Consider the following 19,239-nt stretch of genomic DNA (forward strand, 5'->3'; position numbering starts at 1 on the left):
CAAAGTTTCCTGATCATTGTCAAACAATTTCTCAGAACAAAAACATGTAAAATAGAAAAACAAACGAGTCAGCTACTTAAAACAGAAAACAGAAGAAGAGAAAACTAAAAATACATATTCAGAAAGGAGTGAGCAGAATTAGCTCTCCCCCCATTGCAAAAGAAAAACAAATATATGTGTATATACATAGACATATACATGCATACACATATTATATTTGAATTTATTATTATTTTTTATTTGATTGTTATGTCAGACCAATAAAATTGGTTTGTTTTGTTAAAACACAAAAACTGGGCCGTTTGATTAAAAACAACTGAAATAACACATAAACATAAAGAATAATATTTTAGAACAACCCTGCCCACTGCCCAATGATTGCTGGGATGGGCTCCAGCACCCCCGCGACCCTACTGAGGATAAGCGGTGCAGCTAATGAGATGAGAGATGAGATATAGATTTTTATCATACAAATTAACTAAAATACCTAAATACACATACTTTATAAACGTAAAAAAAATAATAAAAAATGAGGAATAATACAAAAATACATAAATACAAAGACTCTACAAACTTTAAAAAAATATTATAAAATGAGAAATAATAAAAACTGAAATAATGAAATAACAATGATAATAATAACAATAGCAACGACGATAATGATAATAATAAAACCGTGATTAAAAATAATATTTCTGGTTAAAATACTCTCCCCAAAAATTTAAAAGTGAACTGAACAATCAGATAAACTGGTAATTTTGGATTAGTCCACGTTTTTGATTTTGTTTGTATGTGTTTATAAAAAAAAATGTTATTTTCTAAGTAAGCTTATTGAATTCAAATAAATGATGTAAGTAATTCTGTGATGTTACTCCGTAAAATTGGATTGCATTGTTTCGAATTATTTTATTTAAAGAAATAATAATTTAAATTTCAAAAAGAAACAACATAACTGAAATAAAATATGTTTAAAATAAAAAAACAGAATAAAATATGAAATAGATAAACAAAAATAATAAAATGCTTGACAAAATAATAATAAACAATAAAAATAATACAATTTGGGTTATGCTTTTCTCCATCTCATCTCAGCCCGGCGGCGCAGTGCTTAGCGCATGTGCAGCACAGTTCATGTCATGGGAACCTCCTGCGTGGGTTCAAATCCAGCTCCAGACTTCCTGTGCGGAGTTTGTATGTTCTCCCCGAGCTTGCGTCGGTTTCCTCCGGGCACTACGGTTTCCTCCCACATTCCAAAAACATGCATGTCAGGTTAATTGGTCGGTCCAAATTGTCCCTAGGTGTGAATGAGCGAGTGAGTTGTCTGTCCCCTTGTGCCCTGCGATTGGTTGGCAACCAATTCAGGGTGTCCCCTGCCCACTGCCCGATGATTGCTGGGATGGGCTCCAGCCCCCCCGCGACCCTAATGAGGATAAGCGGTACAGCTGATGAGATGAGAGATGGGTTATGCTTTTCTCTTTCTATAATAGCACCTCCAAGAATCTAACTGAAGTTGAACTAAACAATCAGAGGTCATTAGAATTTCATTTTGATTAAAACAGCTCAATTTATTGTTTCTTTGTACCAAACAATTCATCAAGTTGTTTTCAATAAATATAATTAGTGCTTCGGTCCATGTTTCACCCAATTTGGGTTAAGTTTGTGTTTTTAGTACTCAATAAAGTCCAGATGCATATTTGTTTTGTAATTAGTTTTATTTTTCTGAGAAAAAAAGTTTGAAAACAAAAGAAAAGAAAATATTTCAGTTTTTACTGTAAAACGCAGTCAAACAGACATAAAATTCGGATTAAAAAGCGGGCCCACTAATGAACCGCAAGACAACATGTGAAGTGACCAGCTCGTTCTCCATAAATAGATTGGAATAGTGCTAATTTCTCTTCTCTGGAAATGTGCAAGTGTTCAACCTGGGAACTAGCTTCCCATTAGACTTGGCGCACAAAGGTAATTAGCCCAATGCAACCCCACAGAGTGTGATACCGAATGATAATGAAGATACAGTTCTTCTTTTTCCATTCCTTTCCAAATGAATTAGCACCAGAAAATACTTCTAAAGATGTACTTGCTTTTTTGCATCTGAAAGAATACAACACATTTTTATTCTAAGGCCGGACCCAGTGTCTGAAATAACGGCTGCACAGACGCCCGGGGCGTGCTTCTTTTACATCGGGCGTATAACTTACAAAACCTCTCCGCCCGGGTGGCCGAGATCTTCGTTCGGTTTGGAAATTTCGGAATTTCGGTTCATTTTAAAATTTGCATACTCGGCAGCCAATCAGAACCCTGCATCGAATGGCTATGTGTTTCCGGACTTTCCCGAGCGTTACAAGGTCGTGCATATCATTTTCCAAAGTAGACGCACATAGAACACAAAAAAATGGATGTATTACTCTAAAGGTTTTCAGAAAGCTAAACAAGTTTTATGTAAATTTGCAACAAATATTCTTTGTTTCTTTATTAAAATGTTCTTGCACCAATTTTTAAGCTTTTACAGCAAATGAATACCGGCTCCAAATATTGGTATCGGCCTCCTCTCAATTTCAATAGTCGTTATCTGCCCTGAAATCCCTAGTGAAGACGTCATATGTCAAAGATTTGGAGGGATGGTGGTTGTTAGGTGATTTTTTTCCGGTTTAAGTGATTTGTCCAGGGCAGCACGGCGACGCAGTGGTTAGCGCGTGTGAGGTCATGAGATCGAACCTCCTGTGTGGAGTTTGCATGTTCTTACCGTGCTTGCGCACTCCGGTTGCCTCCGGGCACTCCGGTTTCCTCCCACATTCCAAAGACATGCATTTCAAGTGAATTGGTCGGTCAAAATTGTCCCTAGGTGTGAATGAGCCCTGTCCCTGTGTGCCCTGCGACTGGCTGGCAACTGGTTCAGAGTGTCCGCTGCCCACTGCCCGAAGATAGCGGGGATGGGCTCCAGCACCCCCGCGACCCTACTGAGGTTAAGCGGTGCAGATAATGGATGGATGGATGGATGGATGATTTGTCCCTTGATAATTTGAATCAGCTGCTAGGTACTTGCCTGCTTGAACCACATCCAGATCATTTCAGACTTCTGTGATCTAAGGGCTATACCAACAAACATGACTTGTTTTGTCGTCCTTTCTTTGCTCTCATATATCCTTTTCCCCAAAGTGTGACGGCGTGACTCTGGACCTGAGCTCCGTCTCCCTAGAGGGGATCGCCATCCTGAACATTCCCAGCATGCACGGCGGCTCCAACCTGTGGGGCGAGAGCAGGAAGAGGAGAGGTCACCGCAAAAAGGGCCTGGATCGAAGGACGCCACTGACCGATCCCAAGGAGCTCATGTTCGCGGTTCAAGGTGAGAGCAGAAACCGAGAACGCTCTGCGCCAAACTTGGGAACCCCAAACTTTTCGCCAGCGCGTGAATATTTCATGGGTGACAAAGCGAATCACAGCCAGTGGCTTTTTGTTTGCGGCACGGAGGTAAAACGGTGTCACTATTTGGAACTGTCACTTGTGTATTAATGGCTTGCGAGGACAGGGGAAGACAAGCTGGGTTAATAGAAGCAGACTCCCCACGGCTCCTTTTACATTAAAAGGACGGCCGTCACTAGGATGGTGTGAATAGATGAAACAAGAAGGCTACTCGACCGGGTGACTTCGGATTTCAATTATTTTATTTTGGAAACATTTTTTTGTTTAAGACTTGTATAAATAACCTGTATTGTTATGTACTAAAAAATAAACATTTCATAAAATATTATGCTCTATAAAGATAAACACAGTTAAGTTTAACTTACTTTTGGAAGATAAGTTTCAAGAGGTCCTCCTTGTTAGAGAGTGTCCGAAAAAAAGCGATCCAACCTTTTGCTCAACCGCATCAAGCTTTCTTATTCCAATTTCATTTCAAAAGAAACGGCTTATCTCTTCTTTACACTTTACACCAACTATATAGATTGGATGCACGAGAAATTAAACAATAAAAATGTCAAAGTTCTTAGCGTGCTGGAGATATATTATAGTGTCACGACCAGCACGAAAGGTAGACCGAATCGCGTAACATTTTCTCACAATTTTATTGATAGAAAGAGGAATGGCAGCGGGAAGCAAGTCGCTCTCGCAATCGTATTGTGATCCGAATACGGAAGTGGATCTACCGTTGCGGGCAATGGCGGTGTCAGGAACGGAAAAACAGGTCGAGCAAAAACGTGGTCGGGGTCAGAAACGGGGTCGTAAGCCGGGACGGGAGGGCAGAAGTGGTCGGGATCAAAATAGGGATGAAAGAGCTGAGCTGGAAGGCGCAAAGTTCTCAATTTACCTGTCGATCTACATTCCTACTCTCACCTATGTCCATGAACTGTGGGTCATGACCAAAAGAACAAGATCTGGGATACAAGTGGCTGAAATGAGTTTCCCCCACAGGCTGGCTAGGCTGTCCGGGTGAGAAACTCGGTCATCCAGGAAGAATTCAGTGTAGAGCAGCTGCTCCTCCGGGTTGGAAAGATATAGCTCTGACGGCTCGGGCATCTCATAAGGATGCCTTCTGGACTTTCGGGAGATGTTTCGGGCGTCTCACCAGCAGGTTGCACTAAGGACAAGCCAGGACACGTTTGCGAGACGAGGCCCTCTAGGCTGGTCTGGGAACGCCTTGAGAACCTATAAGACGATCTGGTCGAAGTGGCTGGGGATAGGGAGATCTGGGCTTCCCTCCTAAGGCTGCTGCCTCTGCGACCTGACCTCGGTTGAACTGTAGATAATGGATAGATGGATGGGTTTTAGAAACTGATGATCACTTTCCAAAACTACAGGTAAAAACAAATTAAAGTAAGCTAAATTGCAAAATGAATTCATCTACAATTCCTTTTCTTACTCTTGCATAAACTTTCAAAAATAAATCAGGCAAATAAAACCCTGATGTTTGTGACGTAAATTCCGGACTATAGAGCGCACCTGATTTTAAGCCGCACCCACCACATTTCAGGAGGAAAACCGATTTTGTACATACACAAGACGCACCTGTATATTAGCCGCATGCGCCCACATTGAAAAAACGCAATACAAACACGAAATTAACCCATACCCGATACAGTCCAAAAAACACAGCCGGCAAAATGAACGCAAAATGATACCGGTAATTAAGATTGAATGCAGACCTGCAGAGTTCTGATGCCCGTTGAAAGTAATCCAAGGAAAAAAGTGCATATTTCCAAAGGTAAGGGTGGGAAAAATATATATCCACTATTGTCGGCCGCGTCCACAAACACGTCTCACCTTTACTCCACTTCCCGTCAGCCCGCGTTTGCCCCGCCCCTTCTTTCTCATTTGCTCGGACAAAACATATCAGAATAAGTTTCTAAAATAAATACATTACAAAAATATACAGTTGCAAATACATATTATACATGGTTACACATATTTACACCGAGAGAGTTTTCAAAGCTTTAATAATAATATTATAACTTTCATCCCAAACCGTGCCTGTGAAGGGTAGCAAAACGCTACTACCAACACGCTCGCAACACAGTAAACAGCTCTGTTAAAAAAAACATACCGTACTTGTAGTAAACACGGTAAACCGCCCTCATCTTCCTCCTTATAAGTGACGTTATCAAAGTCGTCTTCCTTCAATATGGGAAAGAGACTTTGTCACACAGACGTCGTCCAAAGTTCCCTTAATCAAAAACACGCTAGCATCGCGCTCGCAAAGTAAAATTTACGTGCGGTTGCTCTGTTTCCTTCTATATCAGATGCAGTCTAAATCTTACCTTTTGTACTCGAGCGCCCCTGGCGGCCGTTAGAAAAATTACATAAATTGGCCGCATCACTGAATAAGCCGCAGGGTTGAAAGTTTGGGAAAAAAGTAGGGGCCTCCTAGTCCGGAATTCACGGTACATGGACGTGAGCAGAAACTAGTAACTTGACTTAGGCCTGACGAGCGTCCACGCTGCCGCCACACAAAACGGCATTTAGTTGAAAACACGCAAAAGTGTATTACCCAGAGGGGGCGCAGTGGAGCTCATGGATCAAACTGTCGGCAGGTTTTAGCGTGGGTATGTGCGCTCGAACACGGGTGTGAAGCTGACCTTTCTGGAGCTGTTAAATCATCCTGCTGGTGACGCCAGGAGACAAGCCCCTCAGGTGGAAGGGAATGGCTGCGGAGTGAATTATTTACAATGGGAGTCGTTTTTTTCCCCCACTGTGGGTGCGGTGTGGTTTGTTTAGGGACTGATGCCCCATGACAAGCCCCTCGTGAAGCGTTCATTGGAGGACAGGTCGCCGAAAAAATCCTCTTCCCCTGGTTTTTCCCGTAGTCTGACTTGACGGGCCTGCCGTTGCCTCGACAGAGGAGAAAGTTTCGAGAGCTTCTTCTGTCTGACATCCAGTTAAGGACATTGTTATTTGTTTTACTGGTATTCCCTTTACCCCAGATAGATTTTACTACAGCGAACTTTTTAGCTAGCAGCGACTAATTTGGTCTGAATGACCTTCATTTTCTTTCATATTTTTTCAAAAATCCGTTTAGGCAACAACTAAATTTCTAGGTGCATCGATCACAATATTTGTTAGGCAACCCAGCTAATAGTTTGCTCTGGGTGTGCCCAGGGTTGGGTAGGGTTAACTTGATTACTTTCAATTACTTTTGGATTACTCCAATACCAAATATGCTAATAAAAGACAAAAGAAACTAAATATGAATAAAATGATGACTCACAACACGCGGTAAGCTTTCTCTCCTGGCTTTGATCTCTTTGATCTCCGGCAAAACGAACATAAAATGCGACAGAAACAAAATGAAAATAAATCCAAACAGCTTGCCGACATCATTTTTGCCGTTCCATGTATTCCGTTACTCCCCAAGCCAGCACAAAATTGAGTCATTTTATTTATATTTAGTTTCTTTTGTCTTTTATTAGCATATTTGGTATCGGAGTAATCCAAAAGTAATTGAAAGTAATCCAGTTAAAGTAACCCTACCCAATCCTGGGTGTGCCTAAACCTGCTTGTTGCTGCCATGTTCACACATTCATTCCAGTCTACTTTGGAAAATGATATGCAAATGCACGACCTTATAACGCTCGGGAATATCCGGAAGCACGAAGTTATTCGATGCAGACTTCTGATTGGCTGCCCAGTATGCAAACGAACCGAAATTTCCAAACCGAACGAAGATTTCGAAATCGGAATAAAGCAAACAACAAAATATTTTTTTTTCTTGAAAAAGTTGTCGGCCACCCGGGCGAAGACGTTTTGTATGTTGTACGCCCGACTCCAGCCCCCCGCGACCCTACTGAGGATAAGCGGTACGGCTAATGAGATGAGATGAGATGTTTCTTATTCGTACACAATATCCATCTTCCTTTCTTTCCTCAAGAAAATTTCAATTGATCCATCGTGGAGATAATCCGTGCGTTTCAGTTCTATCAAGAAGGTCTTTTTATATCGCCATTGAGGCTAATGCTGAAAGTTGAGCCTGTCCTTTTGTATAACTGGCAGTTTATTAAAATTCTATTAAATTTAAGGCTGAAATGTTGGGCCAAAGAAGTGGACAAGTTGATTTTCACAAACTATGATCGAGTGACTATAACTAGCCAATCACAGTTCGTGAAAACGCCCATTTTTTTTCCTACACCTACAAAAAAAGCCTTCGTTTCACCAACTCAAACTCTGATTGGTTAAAGCAACAGTTTTATCGATGTTTGCTTCCGGGCCCGCAGAACGGATTGTGATGGCCTTCTGGTAGATTTCTTACCTTGGCAACAAATAATGGCTGAAATGTTATTGCTTCAATGCTTGAATAGGAAATTACACATCTGGAATCAGTGCAACTAGGTAAAAAGCAATTAAAGAAAGCTGACAGTTTAGAATATTTTTAACAAGTATTCGTGGACGAAATGTAATTGACGTTAGTCTGTGATTCAGATATTCCTCAGGCCAGCATAGAAGGCCTTGCTGGTCCTGATGGTCCACCATTGATTTTTATGCATAATAACCCCATAATTAATACCAGGTTCTCCTCAAAATATTGAAATCCCCATTCCGGCCCGTTTAGCATCAGGATTTCCAGAGTTTCTCCCGCACTTTATCTTTTATCCCTGCTCTCGGTGACACGGCACACGTCACCCGCATGAAAGGGTTTGCACTCGGGTGAGAAAACGGGGGAGGGCATGTCACCCGTGTATGTACACACGGCGTGACCCTGAAAAGCAGCTCACTCACAGCCCCAGATAGAGAGCGACGCCTGTCCATCACCATGGTGACGCCCCCGACAACAACAACAGCCGCAGGAAAAACAGACGCGACAGGTCGGTAGCAGCCGGTCCACACCCTCGCACGCATGTGGCGAGAAGTTTTCGAAAAAAACATAAAAAAACCCGGCTTTCAATTAATGCAAACGCGCTCCCGACGGCGAAGGCAGCGGCTCCTTAATTTGAGGAGGGAAGCGTCGGAGGTTGAAGCAGATGGGGCCCCGCGTGACACCCAATCTCCAACAGGGCCAAAATCAATACACATCAGTGCAAATTAATAATGATATGATCACAAGATTGCTTGGCATTGCCGGTGCAATCTAATTAATTGACACGCTGCTGTTCTTAACGCCAGGTTTTACGTGTCTTAGATGCAGATATCGGATGGGAAAAAGACTGACTTTCTTCTATTGACTTGTAATCACAATGAGTTCAGTGGTGAATACAGCCGACTACTTGCCTTTCTGACCTGCTTCCGGGTTCACTGACTAAAGGTCTTTTTGGGGTCCTTGGACCTTCAGTTCTAAATATTATAAACATATCACTCTCATCAGGTGTAGTTCCAGCAGCTTTTAAGTCCGCTGTTATTAAACCCACACTCAAACGACCCAACCTTGATCCAGAAAGCTTATGTAATTATAGACCTGTGTCAAACCTACTGTTTCGTTCTAAAGTACTTGAAAAAGTTGTGCCACAGCAGCTGAATGATATTATATCAGAGAATAATCTTTTTGAATTAATGCAATCAGGATTCAGGGCTAACCACTCTAATGAGACAGCCCTGATGAAGCTAACCAATGATCTTCTACTGGCAATGGACTCCGGCACTTCATCACTCTTGCTGCTGACCTGAGTGCTGCCTTTGACACTCAGGACAATAACATCCTACTTGAACGGTTGGAAAAATGGATTGGTCTGTCAGGAACCGTCCTCTTATGGTTCAGATCCTACTTCTCAGATCGGACACACTGTGTTAAATATGGTAAAATGACATCTGAGTCGTTTAGTGTTACCTGTGGTGTGCCGCACGGTTCAATACTTGGCCCCTTTCTTTTCAGCATTTACATGCATCCATTAGGTGATATTATTCACAAGTATAAGATCAGTTTCCATTGCTATGCAGATGAGACTCAACTATATTTTCTGATGGGGGAATCTGCCACACTAAACTGTAGAAATTTGGAGGCCTGCCTCACAGAAATAAAAGAATGGATGTCACTCAACTTCTTGTGCATTAACTCTGAAAATACCGAAATGTTAGTTATTGGTCCATCTAAATGCCGTGACTTGTTTTCAAAAACCGATCTGAACATTGCCAATTAGCATATGAATAACTTATATTTTATGTTGACAATATCTGTGTATTGTTTGTTATTGCAACATCCATCCTGGAAGAGGGATTACCTCATGTGCAGTCCCTTCTCAAGGATTACTCATTTTCCTCATGCTGAGGTTTTTGAGTTTTTCCATGCCCTCATGTAGGTTTCAGATCAGGGGATGGTGTCATAATAGTCTGTTGTTTGCAATAATCTGTGGTCTGTGCATCCCTTTGAGACTCTTTGTGATTAAGGGCGTCACAAATAAAGGAAGAGCCGGGAATCTAAAGTGCGACCTCTTGGTCCCTAGGAGAGCACCCTACCTCCTGAGTAATTGAAGCGGTGGAGATAATGGATAAATGAATGTACATGATGACAGATGAGGCAACGCCTCAACTGTCTCCCCTGACTGCACGTCACTGACTGAAGTGTTATTGTGAAACGAAATTCATATTCCGGTTGCTCCTAATGTTTCCCTCAAGAGATTTCACTTTGATTTTGTATTTATTTGACAGAAAATGAGTTTGCTCACCTTCAAACTGGTTTATCCTTTTGGTATCCCAGTTTCTTTTTTGAAAATATATCTGTATGGCAGCCTGAGCAGACAGAGTGTGTTTTTTTCTATTCATCTATTTATTTTTTGCTTTTTCAGACCTATCCGATCAGCTGCTAGAGGTGGTAGGGTTGGAAGGAGCCATGGAGATGGGTCAGATCTACACGGGTCTGAAGAGCGCCGGAAAACGCCTGGCACAGTGCTCCTCCGTCACCATCAGGTTTGTGGTCATTATGTAGGCGTTGACATTTGATTTTTATTTTTTTCCATTTCAATTCAAAGTCAAATTAAGACTGAACCAATTGATGGGATTAAAATTGAAAATAGAACATGAAAAGGGTTGATGAGGAAATGCTGAAGCTTCTTCTTGAATGTAAATATTTGAGGTTGCTTATGGTTCATTTCTAATGAAATACTGTTTATATATGAGGCATAATAATACTTCTAAAATAATCTACCAGTGTCTGAAACTCATGACAAAAAGTTAGCGGACACCAGGGCAACTCTGAAAAGTTGCCTGCCCACCCATAAAGTCGCCTACCCCATTTTTCACAACTTGAAACACAATAAGACGACTAAGCGCAAAAAAACATTGTTGCAAAGTATTAAGGATTGATAATCAGCTTATATAACAGAACAACACTTACATTAAGTTTATTAAAAAAATACTTATAACATTCAGTACATGTATATGACATCGCAGTTTTCCATCTGCCATCAGTATGTACCTGTATTTATTCATCTTCATTCATGCAATGTTTGCGTTGCGTCGTCTGCTACAAGCCACGTGAACTCCTCTTTCCACGATGCTTTTAATGTACGTTTAAGTTTTGTAGCGTCATCAGTTTTGTTCGCTTCTTTTGAATGGTTCTTCTGGGGCTGAGGTTTTGGCTTGATTACCAACCACTTCTTCATTTTTCTTGTGTTCTCTGTGCATCTACTTTGGATGATATGCAAATGCACGACCTTATAAAGCTCGGGGAAGTCCGGAAGCACGAAGTTATTCGATGCAGGCTTCTGATTGGCCGCCTAGTATGCAAATTGCCAAACGAACCGAAAGTCCGAAATTTCCAAACCGAACGAAGATTTAGAAATTGGAATAAAGCAAACGTTTGTTTTTTGTTTTTGTTTTTTTCCTTGAAAAAGTTGTCAGCCACCCAGGTGGAGACGTTTTGTAAGTTATACGCCCGAAGTAAAAGATGCACGCCCCGGGCGTCCGGGCAGACGTTATTTTAGACACTGATGATACATAATAATACTTCTAAAATAATCTACATATATGTTCATGCTGTTTAGATAGTAAGTCCAAATATAAGTATTCACCGTGAAATCATATTGAAATAACTGTCAACCTGTGAGTGACCAAAATCTGTATATCCCAAGTTAAACATGTTTACTTTCCTGTAAAAACCATGTCAGTTTTGTTTAGTTTGAGGATTTAATTAAATAAGATAGATAGATAGAAGGATACTTTATTTATCCCCATAGGGAAATTCACACTTCTAGCAGTATCCTTGTGTTGAAAATAAAATACTAATGAAATAAAAGAAATAGAATGCAGAAATACCCAATATAACGTGTTGATATAGAGTATTTAAATAGTACATACATAAAATACACACTAATAAAAATAGGGTAATATGCAAATGTGGGGGAGGGGTTTATTGTGGGCTTTTACTCTCCCGGGTGGAGTTAAAGAGCCTCATGGTATGAGGAAGAAATAATCTCCTCAGTCTGTAAATAATGTGTAAAAAATAAATTCTAACAAAAAGATACAACCCAGTAGGCAAACTTGTTAACCCCTGGTGACTAAAATGTGTCCGGGTCAAGCTAAAAACATTCTTTTATCAATAAATCTCATGATTTTTATTAAACAAGTCTTAAAAAAATCAATGTAATACAGCCCTATGTACTTGACCTTTTTGAACTCATTTCTTAAAAATAATTTTCGGATTTGCAAGATGTCGATTTACTACGTTCCTTTTTCCTTCCACTCGTAACTTTATACTAAGATGTCCAAACCCAGCGCCAGAATTAATTGCAGGAACAAACAATGCAAAATCTTGCTTTTGTCAAGACCAGAACGGAGACAGAACCCACTTGCATTGCGTTTCTCACAAGTTTTATTGGAAGAAAGAGAAAGGGTTGCGCCCACGATCCGGTGATTGCTGGACGAGGGAAGCAGGTCGCTCTGAATGCAGAAGTGGATCTTCCGTGGCGAGCGGTGTCGGAAACAGAAAAAACGGGTCAGTAGCCGGGACAGGGGGGCAGAAACGTGGTCGGGGTTGGAAGCGAGTCATAAGCCAGGAAAGTAGAGTAGACGTGGTCGGGGACAAAAAAAGGTCGAAGGCCAGGATGGGAGAGTAGACGGGTCGAAGCCGGGGGACAAACGGGAGCAAAAAACAGGTTGGATTCAGGGTCGAAAAAGGCTTGCCTAGTGTTACTTGAGATTCGCAGACTAACTGACAAAAGGGGACAGACAGGACCGAGTTCAAATAGTGACAGGGAGCCAATCAGAGTCCGAGGCAATTGGCGCCAAAGTAGCGGACACAGGTAATCATGACAGCTTTACTCAATTTGTAAACTAAATCCCCAAAATATGACATTCAAGTAAATTATTTTCCGACAAAGAAGGCAAAGAATTGTCAGCTAAATTTAAATTGTATTCATTTCATCTCATCTCATCAGCTGCACCGCTTATCCTCAGTAGGGTCGCGGGGGTGCTGGAGCCCATCCCAACAATCATCGGGCAGGGGACACCCTGAACTGGTTGCCAGCCAATCGCAGGGCACACGGGGACAGACAATTCACTCGCTCAGTCACACCTAGGGACAATTTGGACCGGCCAATTCACCTGAAATGCATGTCTTTGGAATATGGGAGGAAACCAGAGTGCCCGGAGTAAACCCACGCAAGCACGGGGAGAACATACAAACTCCGCACAGTAAGGCCGGGAGCTGGATTTGAACCCACGCAGGAGGTTCCCACGACCTCAGAACTGTGCCGCACACGCGCTAACCACTGTGTCACCGTGCTGCCCAATTGTATTCATAAGTACTGAAATAATTTTTACAACAATTTGCACGATACATGTAAAAATCGGTTGGTGGGTTTGCATTGAATTACAAACACTTTTTTTTTATGAATGAATGAATGAATGAAAACTTTATTTGAAACATTAAAATAAAAGCAGGACAAAAACAATGACTCAAAAACAAAATAATGTTACATAACATGTTTGAAAAGGGGTAGTAAGAAGCAGATGCTTATTTTCCCTACCTTGTCATCTTCCCCATTAAATACATTTTACAGATAGCTCATTTTGTGTCTGATATAACGAAGTCTCATGGATATAGATATTACATATATCAGATATCAATAATTATAATAATAACAATAGTCACATATTTTATAAGATAATCATCGTGGTACCCATCCCTCAACGTTCATCCCTGTATTCCGCCAGTAATGTTTTTTTTATTTAAATTTGAACACGTGAATAGTTGGACATTGTTCCAAAGTTTGACTCCACACACAGACACGCACATACTTTTCCTGGTTGTTCTCACCTTTGGGATTATGAATTTACTACAGCCCCTTAAGTTATAATTTCCCTCTTTCCGAATGAATAATTTTTCGATGTTTTCTGGCACTGCGTATTTGTTGACCTTAAATAGCACTTGTGAAGTGAACAATTTTACTAAATCGTCCAATTTTATTAGTTTGGACTGCAGTAATACAATATTAGTATGATCTCGATATCTTACCCTGTGTATGGGTCTAATTGCACTTTTTGGAGGATAAAAAGGGGCTGTAGTTTATATATTTTTTTATTTATTTAAAAGCAAAGTATAGTCATGGAGCAATTTTGCTTATATTTTGGAAAATAACATTTTTCGTGGGGATAAATGCATTTCTTTTAGTGGCTATCTTCAACATCATATCTTTAAACATTATTGAGAATTTGCAGTATTGGCATTAAACTATCATTTTTGGTTTGAAATACCGTAAATTCCGGACTATAGAGCGCACCTGATTATAAGCCGCACCCACCACTATTTGGGTGATTTGCTTCTTTTGTACTTACACAAGCCGCTCCCATGTATTAGCCGCTTAACCCAGACCAGTTGTAAGGTACACGATTGTAACAACCTAGATAGTGCACAATTCCAGGACCACAGTTGACATCATAAGTAGAAGATGATACCCGTAATTAAGGTATGATGCAGACTTGTAAAGTCCGGGTCCCGTTGAAAGTAATCCAAGGAAACAAAATGTATATATCCAAAGTTAAGGGTGGGAAAAATATATATCAACTATTGCCCGCTGCGACAACAGACAGATCTACCAGTAACTCAGCTTTAGCCCATTTCCCATCAGCCCGCTTTTGCTCCGCCCCTTCTTTTTGATTCGTCCGTAGAACACATAACAATAAATCTCTAAAATAAATACATTACAAAAATATACAGTTGCAAATCCATATTATACATGGTTACACATATTTATGAAGAAAGACAGTACACCGAGAGAGTTTTCAAAGCTTTAATAATAATAATATAACTTTCATCCCAAACCGTGCCTTTGAAAGGTACCAACACGCTAGTAGGATCACGCTCGCAATGTATCAGACGTGCCTGTTAAAAAAAAGGCATTCCGAAATTGTGAAAGTCACGGTAGATTGTCCTCAACTTTCTCCTCATAACTATCGGCATCAAGGGCGTCTTCGTCATTATCGGAACGTACCTCAACTTTACAGACAATGTATGCTTAAACTTAGAGGTTGCAGTCTTTCTTGGCGCACATATTCTACTGGTCTTAATCTTACCTTTTATACTCCAGCACCGCTGGTGGCCGTTAGAAAAATTACATATATTGGCCGCTTCTCTGAATAAGCCGCAGGGCTGAACATTTGGGAAAAAAGTAGCGGCTTATAGTCCGGAATTTACGGTAATTTACCTTATGGTTTATTCTAATGATCTCATTAAAACTATTCTTCCTTAGTTCACTTTTTCATGATAACATGTTTAAAGAGTAACTTTTGTCTATAATGAATCAGATTTTTTTTTTAATTATCCATTAAAGTCATCCCTAAGTGATTGTTGATTTCCACCATTTCAGTCTGGAATTGATGCCTTTGAATCCTCTCGTGCAGAACCAGTAAATCACTTCCCATGCAGATTGATGGAGAACCTTGGATGCAGACTCCGTGCACTGTAAGTTTCTGCATGTTATTTTGTCTATGCGGATGCTATAAAAATTTAATTTTGTTTTTTTGGTAGCTAACGGCTTGCAGTCACAATTTAAAAACGTACGGTATTTATTGTGCCATATTTAAATGATTTTCAAATGTTAAAAATCACAAAATTTATAGATATATTATATATTACCGGGGACCCCTCTCACCCCCATCATGGACTGTTCACTCTGCTAGCCTCTGGGAAGAGGTACTGCAGTGTGCGGTGCAGGACCACCAGGCTCCGCAATAGTCTAGTCCCCCTGGCCATTAGACTGTTAAATGGTCAATCTAACATATAGTTAACTTAAATCTAAACGGCTGCTAATCTGACTTTTTGCACTACTGGCAGTTTTTTTTATAGCTTGCCACTCCTTGCACATTGCTCTCTGCACTATTGTAATTACAGCGTTATTGTTACAGTGTTAATGTTACTGTGTACCTGACTTGTTAACCTGACTGCCCATTTTGCACATCTGGTTAGCTACTCTTCTTGCACTATCGGCACTATGGTAAAATACTATACGTAGCCAAAATACAATACAACATTATTTATATCTGTACATTCAAGGAAACTGTGGGGGCCAGATGCATCGACATTTCGTTCTGTATACACGTGTACTAGAATGACAATAAAGTAGATCTGAATCTGAATCTGAATCTGAATTGCAATTAATATATTGAAACAAAAGGGGAGCGCGATGGATGAGTGGTTTGCGCGTCTGAGGTTATGGGATCAAACTTTCATGTATGGAGTTTGCATGTTCTCCCCGTGCTTGCGTGGGGTTTGCTCTGGGCACTCCGGTTCCCTCCCACATGACAAAAACATGCATGTCAGGTTAATTGGCTAGTTCAAATTGTCCTAGGTGTGAATGAGCAAGTGAGTTGTTTGTGTGCCCTGCAACTGGCTGGCAACGTAGCAGTAAGAGGACAGTTTCTTTTTGTCTTGAACCAGAACAGGATCAGGACCCAAACGTGTCACGTTCTCACACAAACCTTTTATTTACGGGAAATGGGGAGTCATGCACGTTAGACAGCGGTCTGGCGTAGAAAGGAAGCCAGAGACCGACGAGATCGGTTCCAATTGCCTGAGTTGATACCAGACAGATGGGGTTGAAACTGGACAGGATGGGACAGACAGACAGGATAGATAATGAAACAGGATATCGAAAATAAACAGGACAAACAAGACAGGAACGAAAACTGGAGGGAATAATAAACAGGACAAAAACAGACGGGAACGAAACTGGAAACCGATATTAAACAGGACAAAAATAAAAGGGAACAATACCGGACTGGAGATACCAACAGGAAAACAGGACCGAGTCAGAACCCACGACTTGCGTGGCAGAGGTTCGTTGACGGACTGACCAGGGAAGCGTGACAGCGCTTAGCTTAAAATAGACAGAAAGCCAATCTGTTAATGAGCCGCAGCTGGTGCCACACGAGCGGGCCCAATTGGGCGCCGTGGCAACCGTGACACTTCTTCACAAAACGACTCAATTAAAAGTAAAGTAAGATGATTTAAAATACTTCAGAATGTATCAAATGTCCTTACTCAAGTAAATCCAACGGAGTAAATGTAACAGGTTATTACCCACCTCTGGCTACTACTGACTGTACAGTAAGTTGAGTTATGATTCGCCAACAGTCATTAGCGTTTTGCACTGTGTGTGTAGTATCAAGCTAGCTTAATAATCTTTCTGGCTTCAAAAAACAATATCTTACTCAATTTTGTCTCTTTTGAAAGTAAGCTTTGCCTTGGAGTGGCAATCAACACTTTCAAGTAAGCACTTCTAATCCTCGATTTGCCGAATTCTTTGTCGTGAAGATGGCCGCCGCCATCTGCTGCCGGGATCCTCGAATTTCCGTCACGAGCATTCTTGTAGTAATCGGAACTTTTGCTTTAACGTCAACTTGTCGGAACTTTTTGAAAACCGCCTGGGAGGTGATGCGGCTCCTTAAAAAGGGGCGGGGCTTGGGCGGCAGGACTCGGTTTTTCGTGAGAGCCTCTCACTCGGGGGACACGGTAAGGAAGAAAACAAGCAAAGGAGAACGCGTGTACTTACGTGGAGTGGATTTAAGTAACGGGTTCAATGTAGCCAAACGTAGCAGAGTAAGAGTACAGTTTCTTCTTCACAAATCTACTCGATTAAAAGTAAAGTAAGATGATTTAAAAATACTTCAAAATGTATGAAATGTACTAAAACATACTCAAGTAAATCTAATGGAGTAAATGTAACCAGGGTTGGGTAGGGTTACTTTAACTTGATTACTTTCAATTACTTTTGGATTACTCCAATACCAAATATGCTAATAAAAGACAAAATAAACTAAATATTAATAAAATTGTGACTCACAAAATGTGGTAAGATTTCTCTCCTGGCTTTGATGTCTTTGATCTCCGGCAAAACTAACATAAAATGCGACAGAAAACAAATGAAAATAAATTCAAACAGCTTGCCAACATCCTTTTTCCCGTTCCATGTATTCCGTTACTCCCCAAGCCTGCACAAAATTTATTAATTTCATTCATATTTAATTTATTTTGTCTTTTATTAGCATTTTTGGTATTGGAGTAATCCAAAAGTAATTGAAAGTAATCCAGTTAAAGTAACCCTACCCAACCCTGAATGCAACAGGTTATTACCCACCTCTTGCTACCACCGACTGTACAGTAAGTTGAGTTATGATTAGCCAACAGTCATTAGTGTTTTGCACTGTGTGTGTAGTATCAAGCTATCTTAATAATCTTTCTGGCTTCAAAAACAAAATCTAACTCAATTTTGTCTTTTTTGAAAGTAAGCTTTACCCGGGAGTGGCAATCAACACTTTCAAGTACGCACTTCTAATCCTCGATTTTGCCGAATTCTTTGTCGTAAAGATGGCCGCCGCCATCTGCTGCCGGGATCCTCGAATTTCGGTCGCGAGCGTTCTTGTCGTAACCGGCGGCGCACGTCCCTCAACTTTCGCTTTCACGTCAACTCGTCGGAACTTTCTGAAACAAACGTTCGAGCAAACGATATTTAAATCATGAGTCATGCGAAAGAATAATTAGCAGCCATTAGCGCAATCACACGCGAAAAGCACGTAACATCTCGCAACCTGTTCATCAAAGCGAAACATGTCAGACGTCGCTCAGAAATGCAAATGCTCTGACAGACGCCCGTCAATATGTTTATTCATGCGGCGCCATTTGCATACGTGTTGTTAATAATTAGCGCGGTTAACGTCCCATTTGGACCACCGTGTTCCCTGCCGGAGTCGAAACAACGCATACGCAGGGTTGGGTAGGGTTACTTTAACTGGATTACTTTCAATTACTTTTGGATTACTCCGATACCAAATATGCTAACAAAAGACAAAAGAAACTAAATATGAGTAAAATTATGGCTCACAACACGTGGTAAGCTTTCTCTCCTGGCTTTGATCTCTTTGATCTCCGGCAAAACTAACGACAGAAACAAAATGAAAATAAATCCAAACAGCTTGCCAACATCATTTTTGCCGTTCCGTGTATTCCGTTACTCCCCAAGCCTGCACAAAATTTAGTCATTTTATTCATATTTAGTTTCTTTTGTCTTTTATCAGCATATTTGGTATTGGAGTAATCCAAAAGTAATTGAAAGCAGTGTTCCCTCTAAGCTGCGCGCGTGCGCAATTGCGCAATGCTGGCACATTCTTAGCGCACAAGAAAATCTAGCCAGCGCACAAAAATGAGGGCTTAAAATTACTAATTAAGAAGCGTCTCAAGTCAAAGTTACAGTGCATGAAGGTAAAAATACACAGGTTCCCCTGATGTTGTGTCCTAAATGCGGTATTTGGAAGTCGAGTCGAAGGAGAACGAAGTTGAGTAAAGTTACTAGAGTTTGTCGGGGAACTGGCTCCTTTGGCTCGGCTCGCTAA

At 40.8% G+C, this 19,239-nt stretch overlaps 1 protein-coding gene across 4 annotated transcripts in view; it reads left to right on the plus strand.

Moving 5' to 3' along the window:
- The window catches only part of dgkb (diacylglycerol kinase, beta), a 157,354-nt gene that overhangs the window by 108,254 nt on the left and 29,861 nt on the right, over window positions 1–19,239 (plus strand). For all 4 annotated transcript variants that reach the window (XM_088327479.1, XM_088327480.1, XM_088327481.1 and 1 more), the window contains 3 exons: window positions 3,157–3,343; window positions 10,200–10,320; window positions 15,253–15,313. In XM_088327479.1, the coding sequence (XP_088183605.1) occupies window positions 3,157–3,343; window positions 10,200–10,320; window positions 15,253–15,313 (369 nt within the window). The remainder of the gene's footprint in view (window positions 1–3,156; window positions 3,344–10,199; window positions 10,321–15,252; window positions 15,314–19,239) is intronic.

This window comes from Urocampus carinirostris, chromosome 2, assembly GCF_059441175.1.
Source record: "Urocampus carinirostris isolate Australia breed hairy pipefish chromosome 2, RoL_Ucar_1.0, whole genome shotgun sequence".
NCBI classification, from domain to species: domain Eukaryota; kingdom Metazoa; phylum Chordata; class Actinopteri; order Syngnathiformes; family Syngnathidae; genus Urocampus; species Urocampus carinirostris.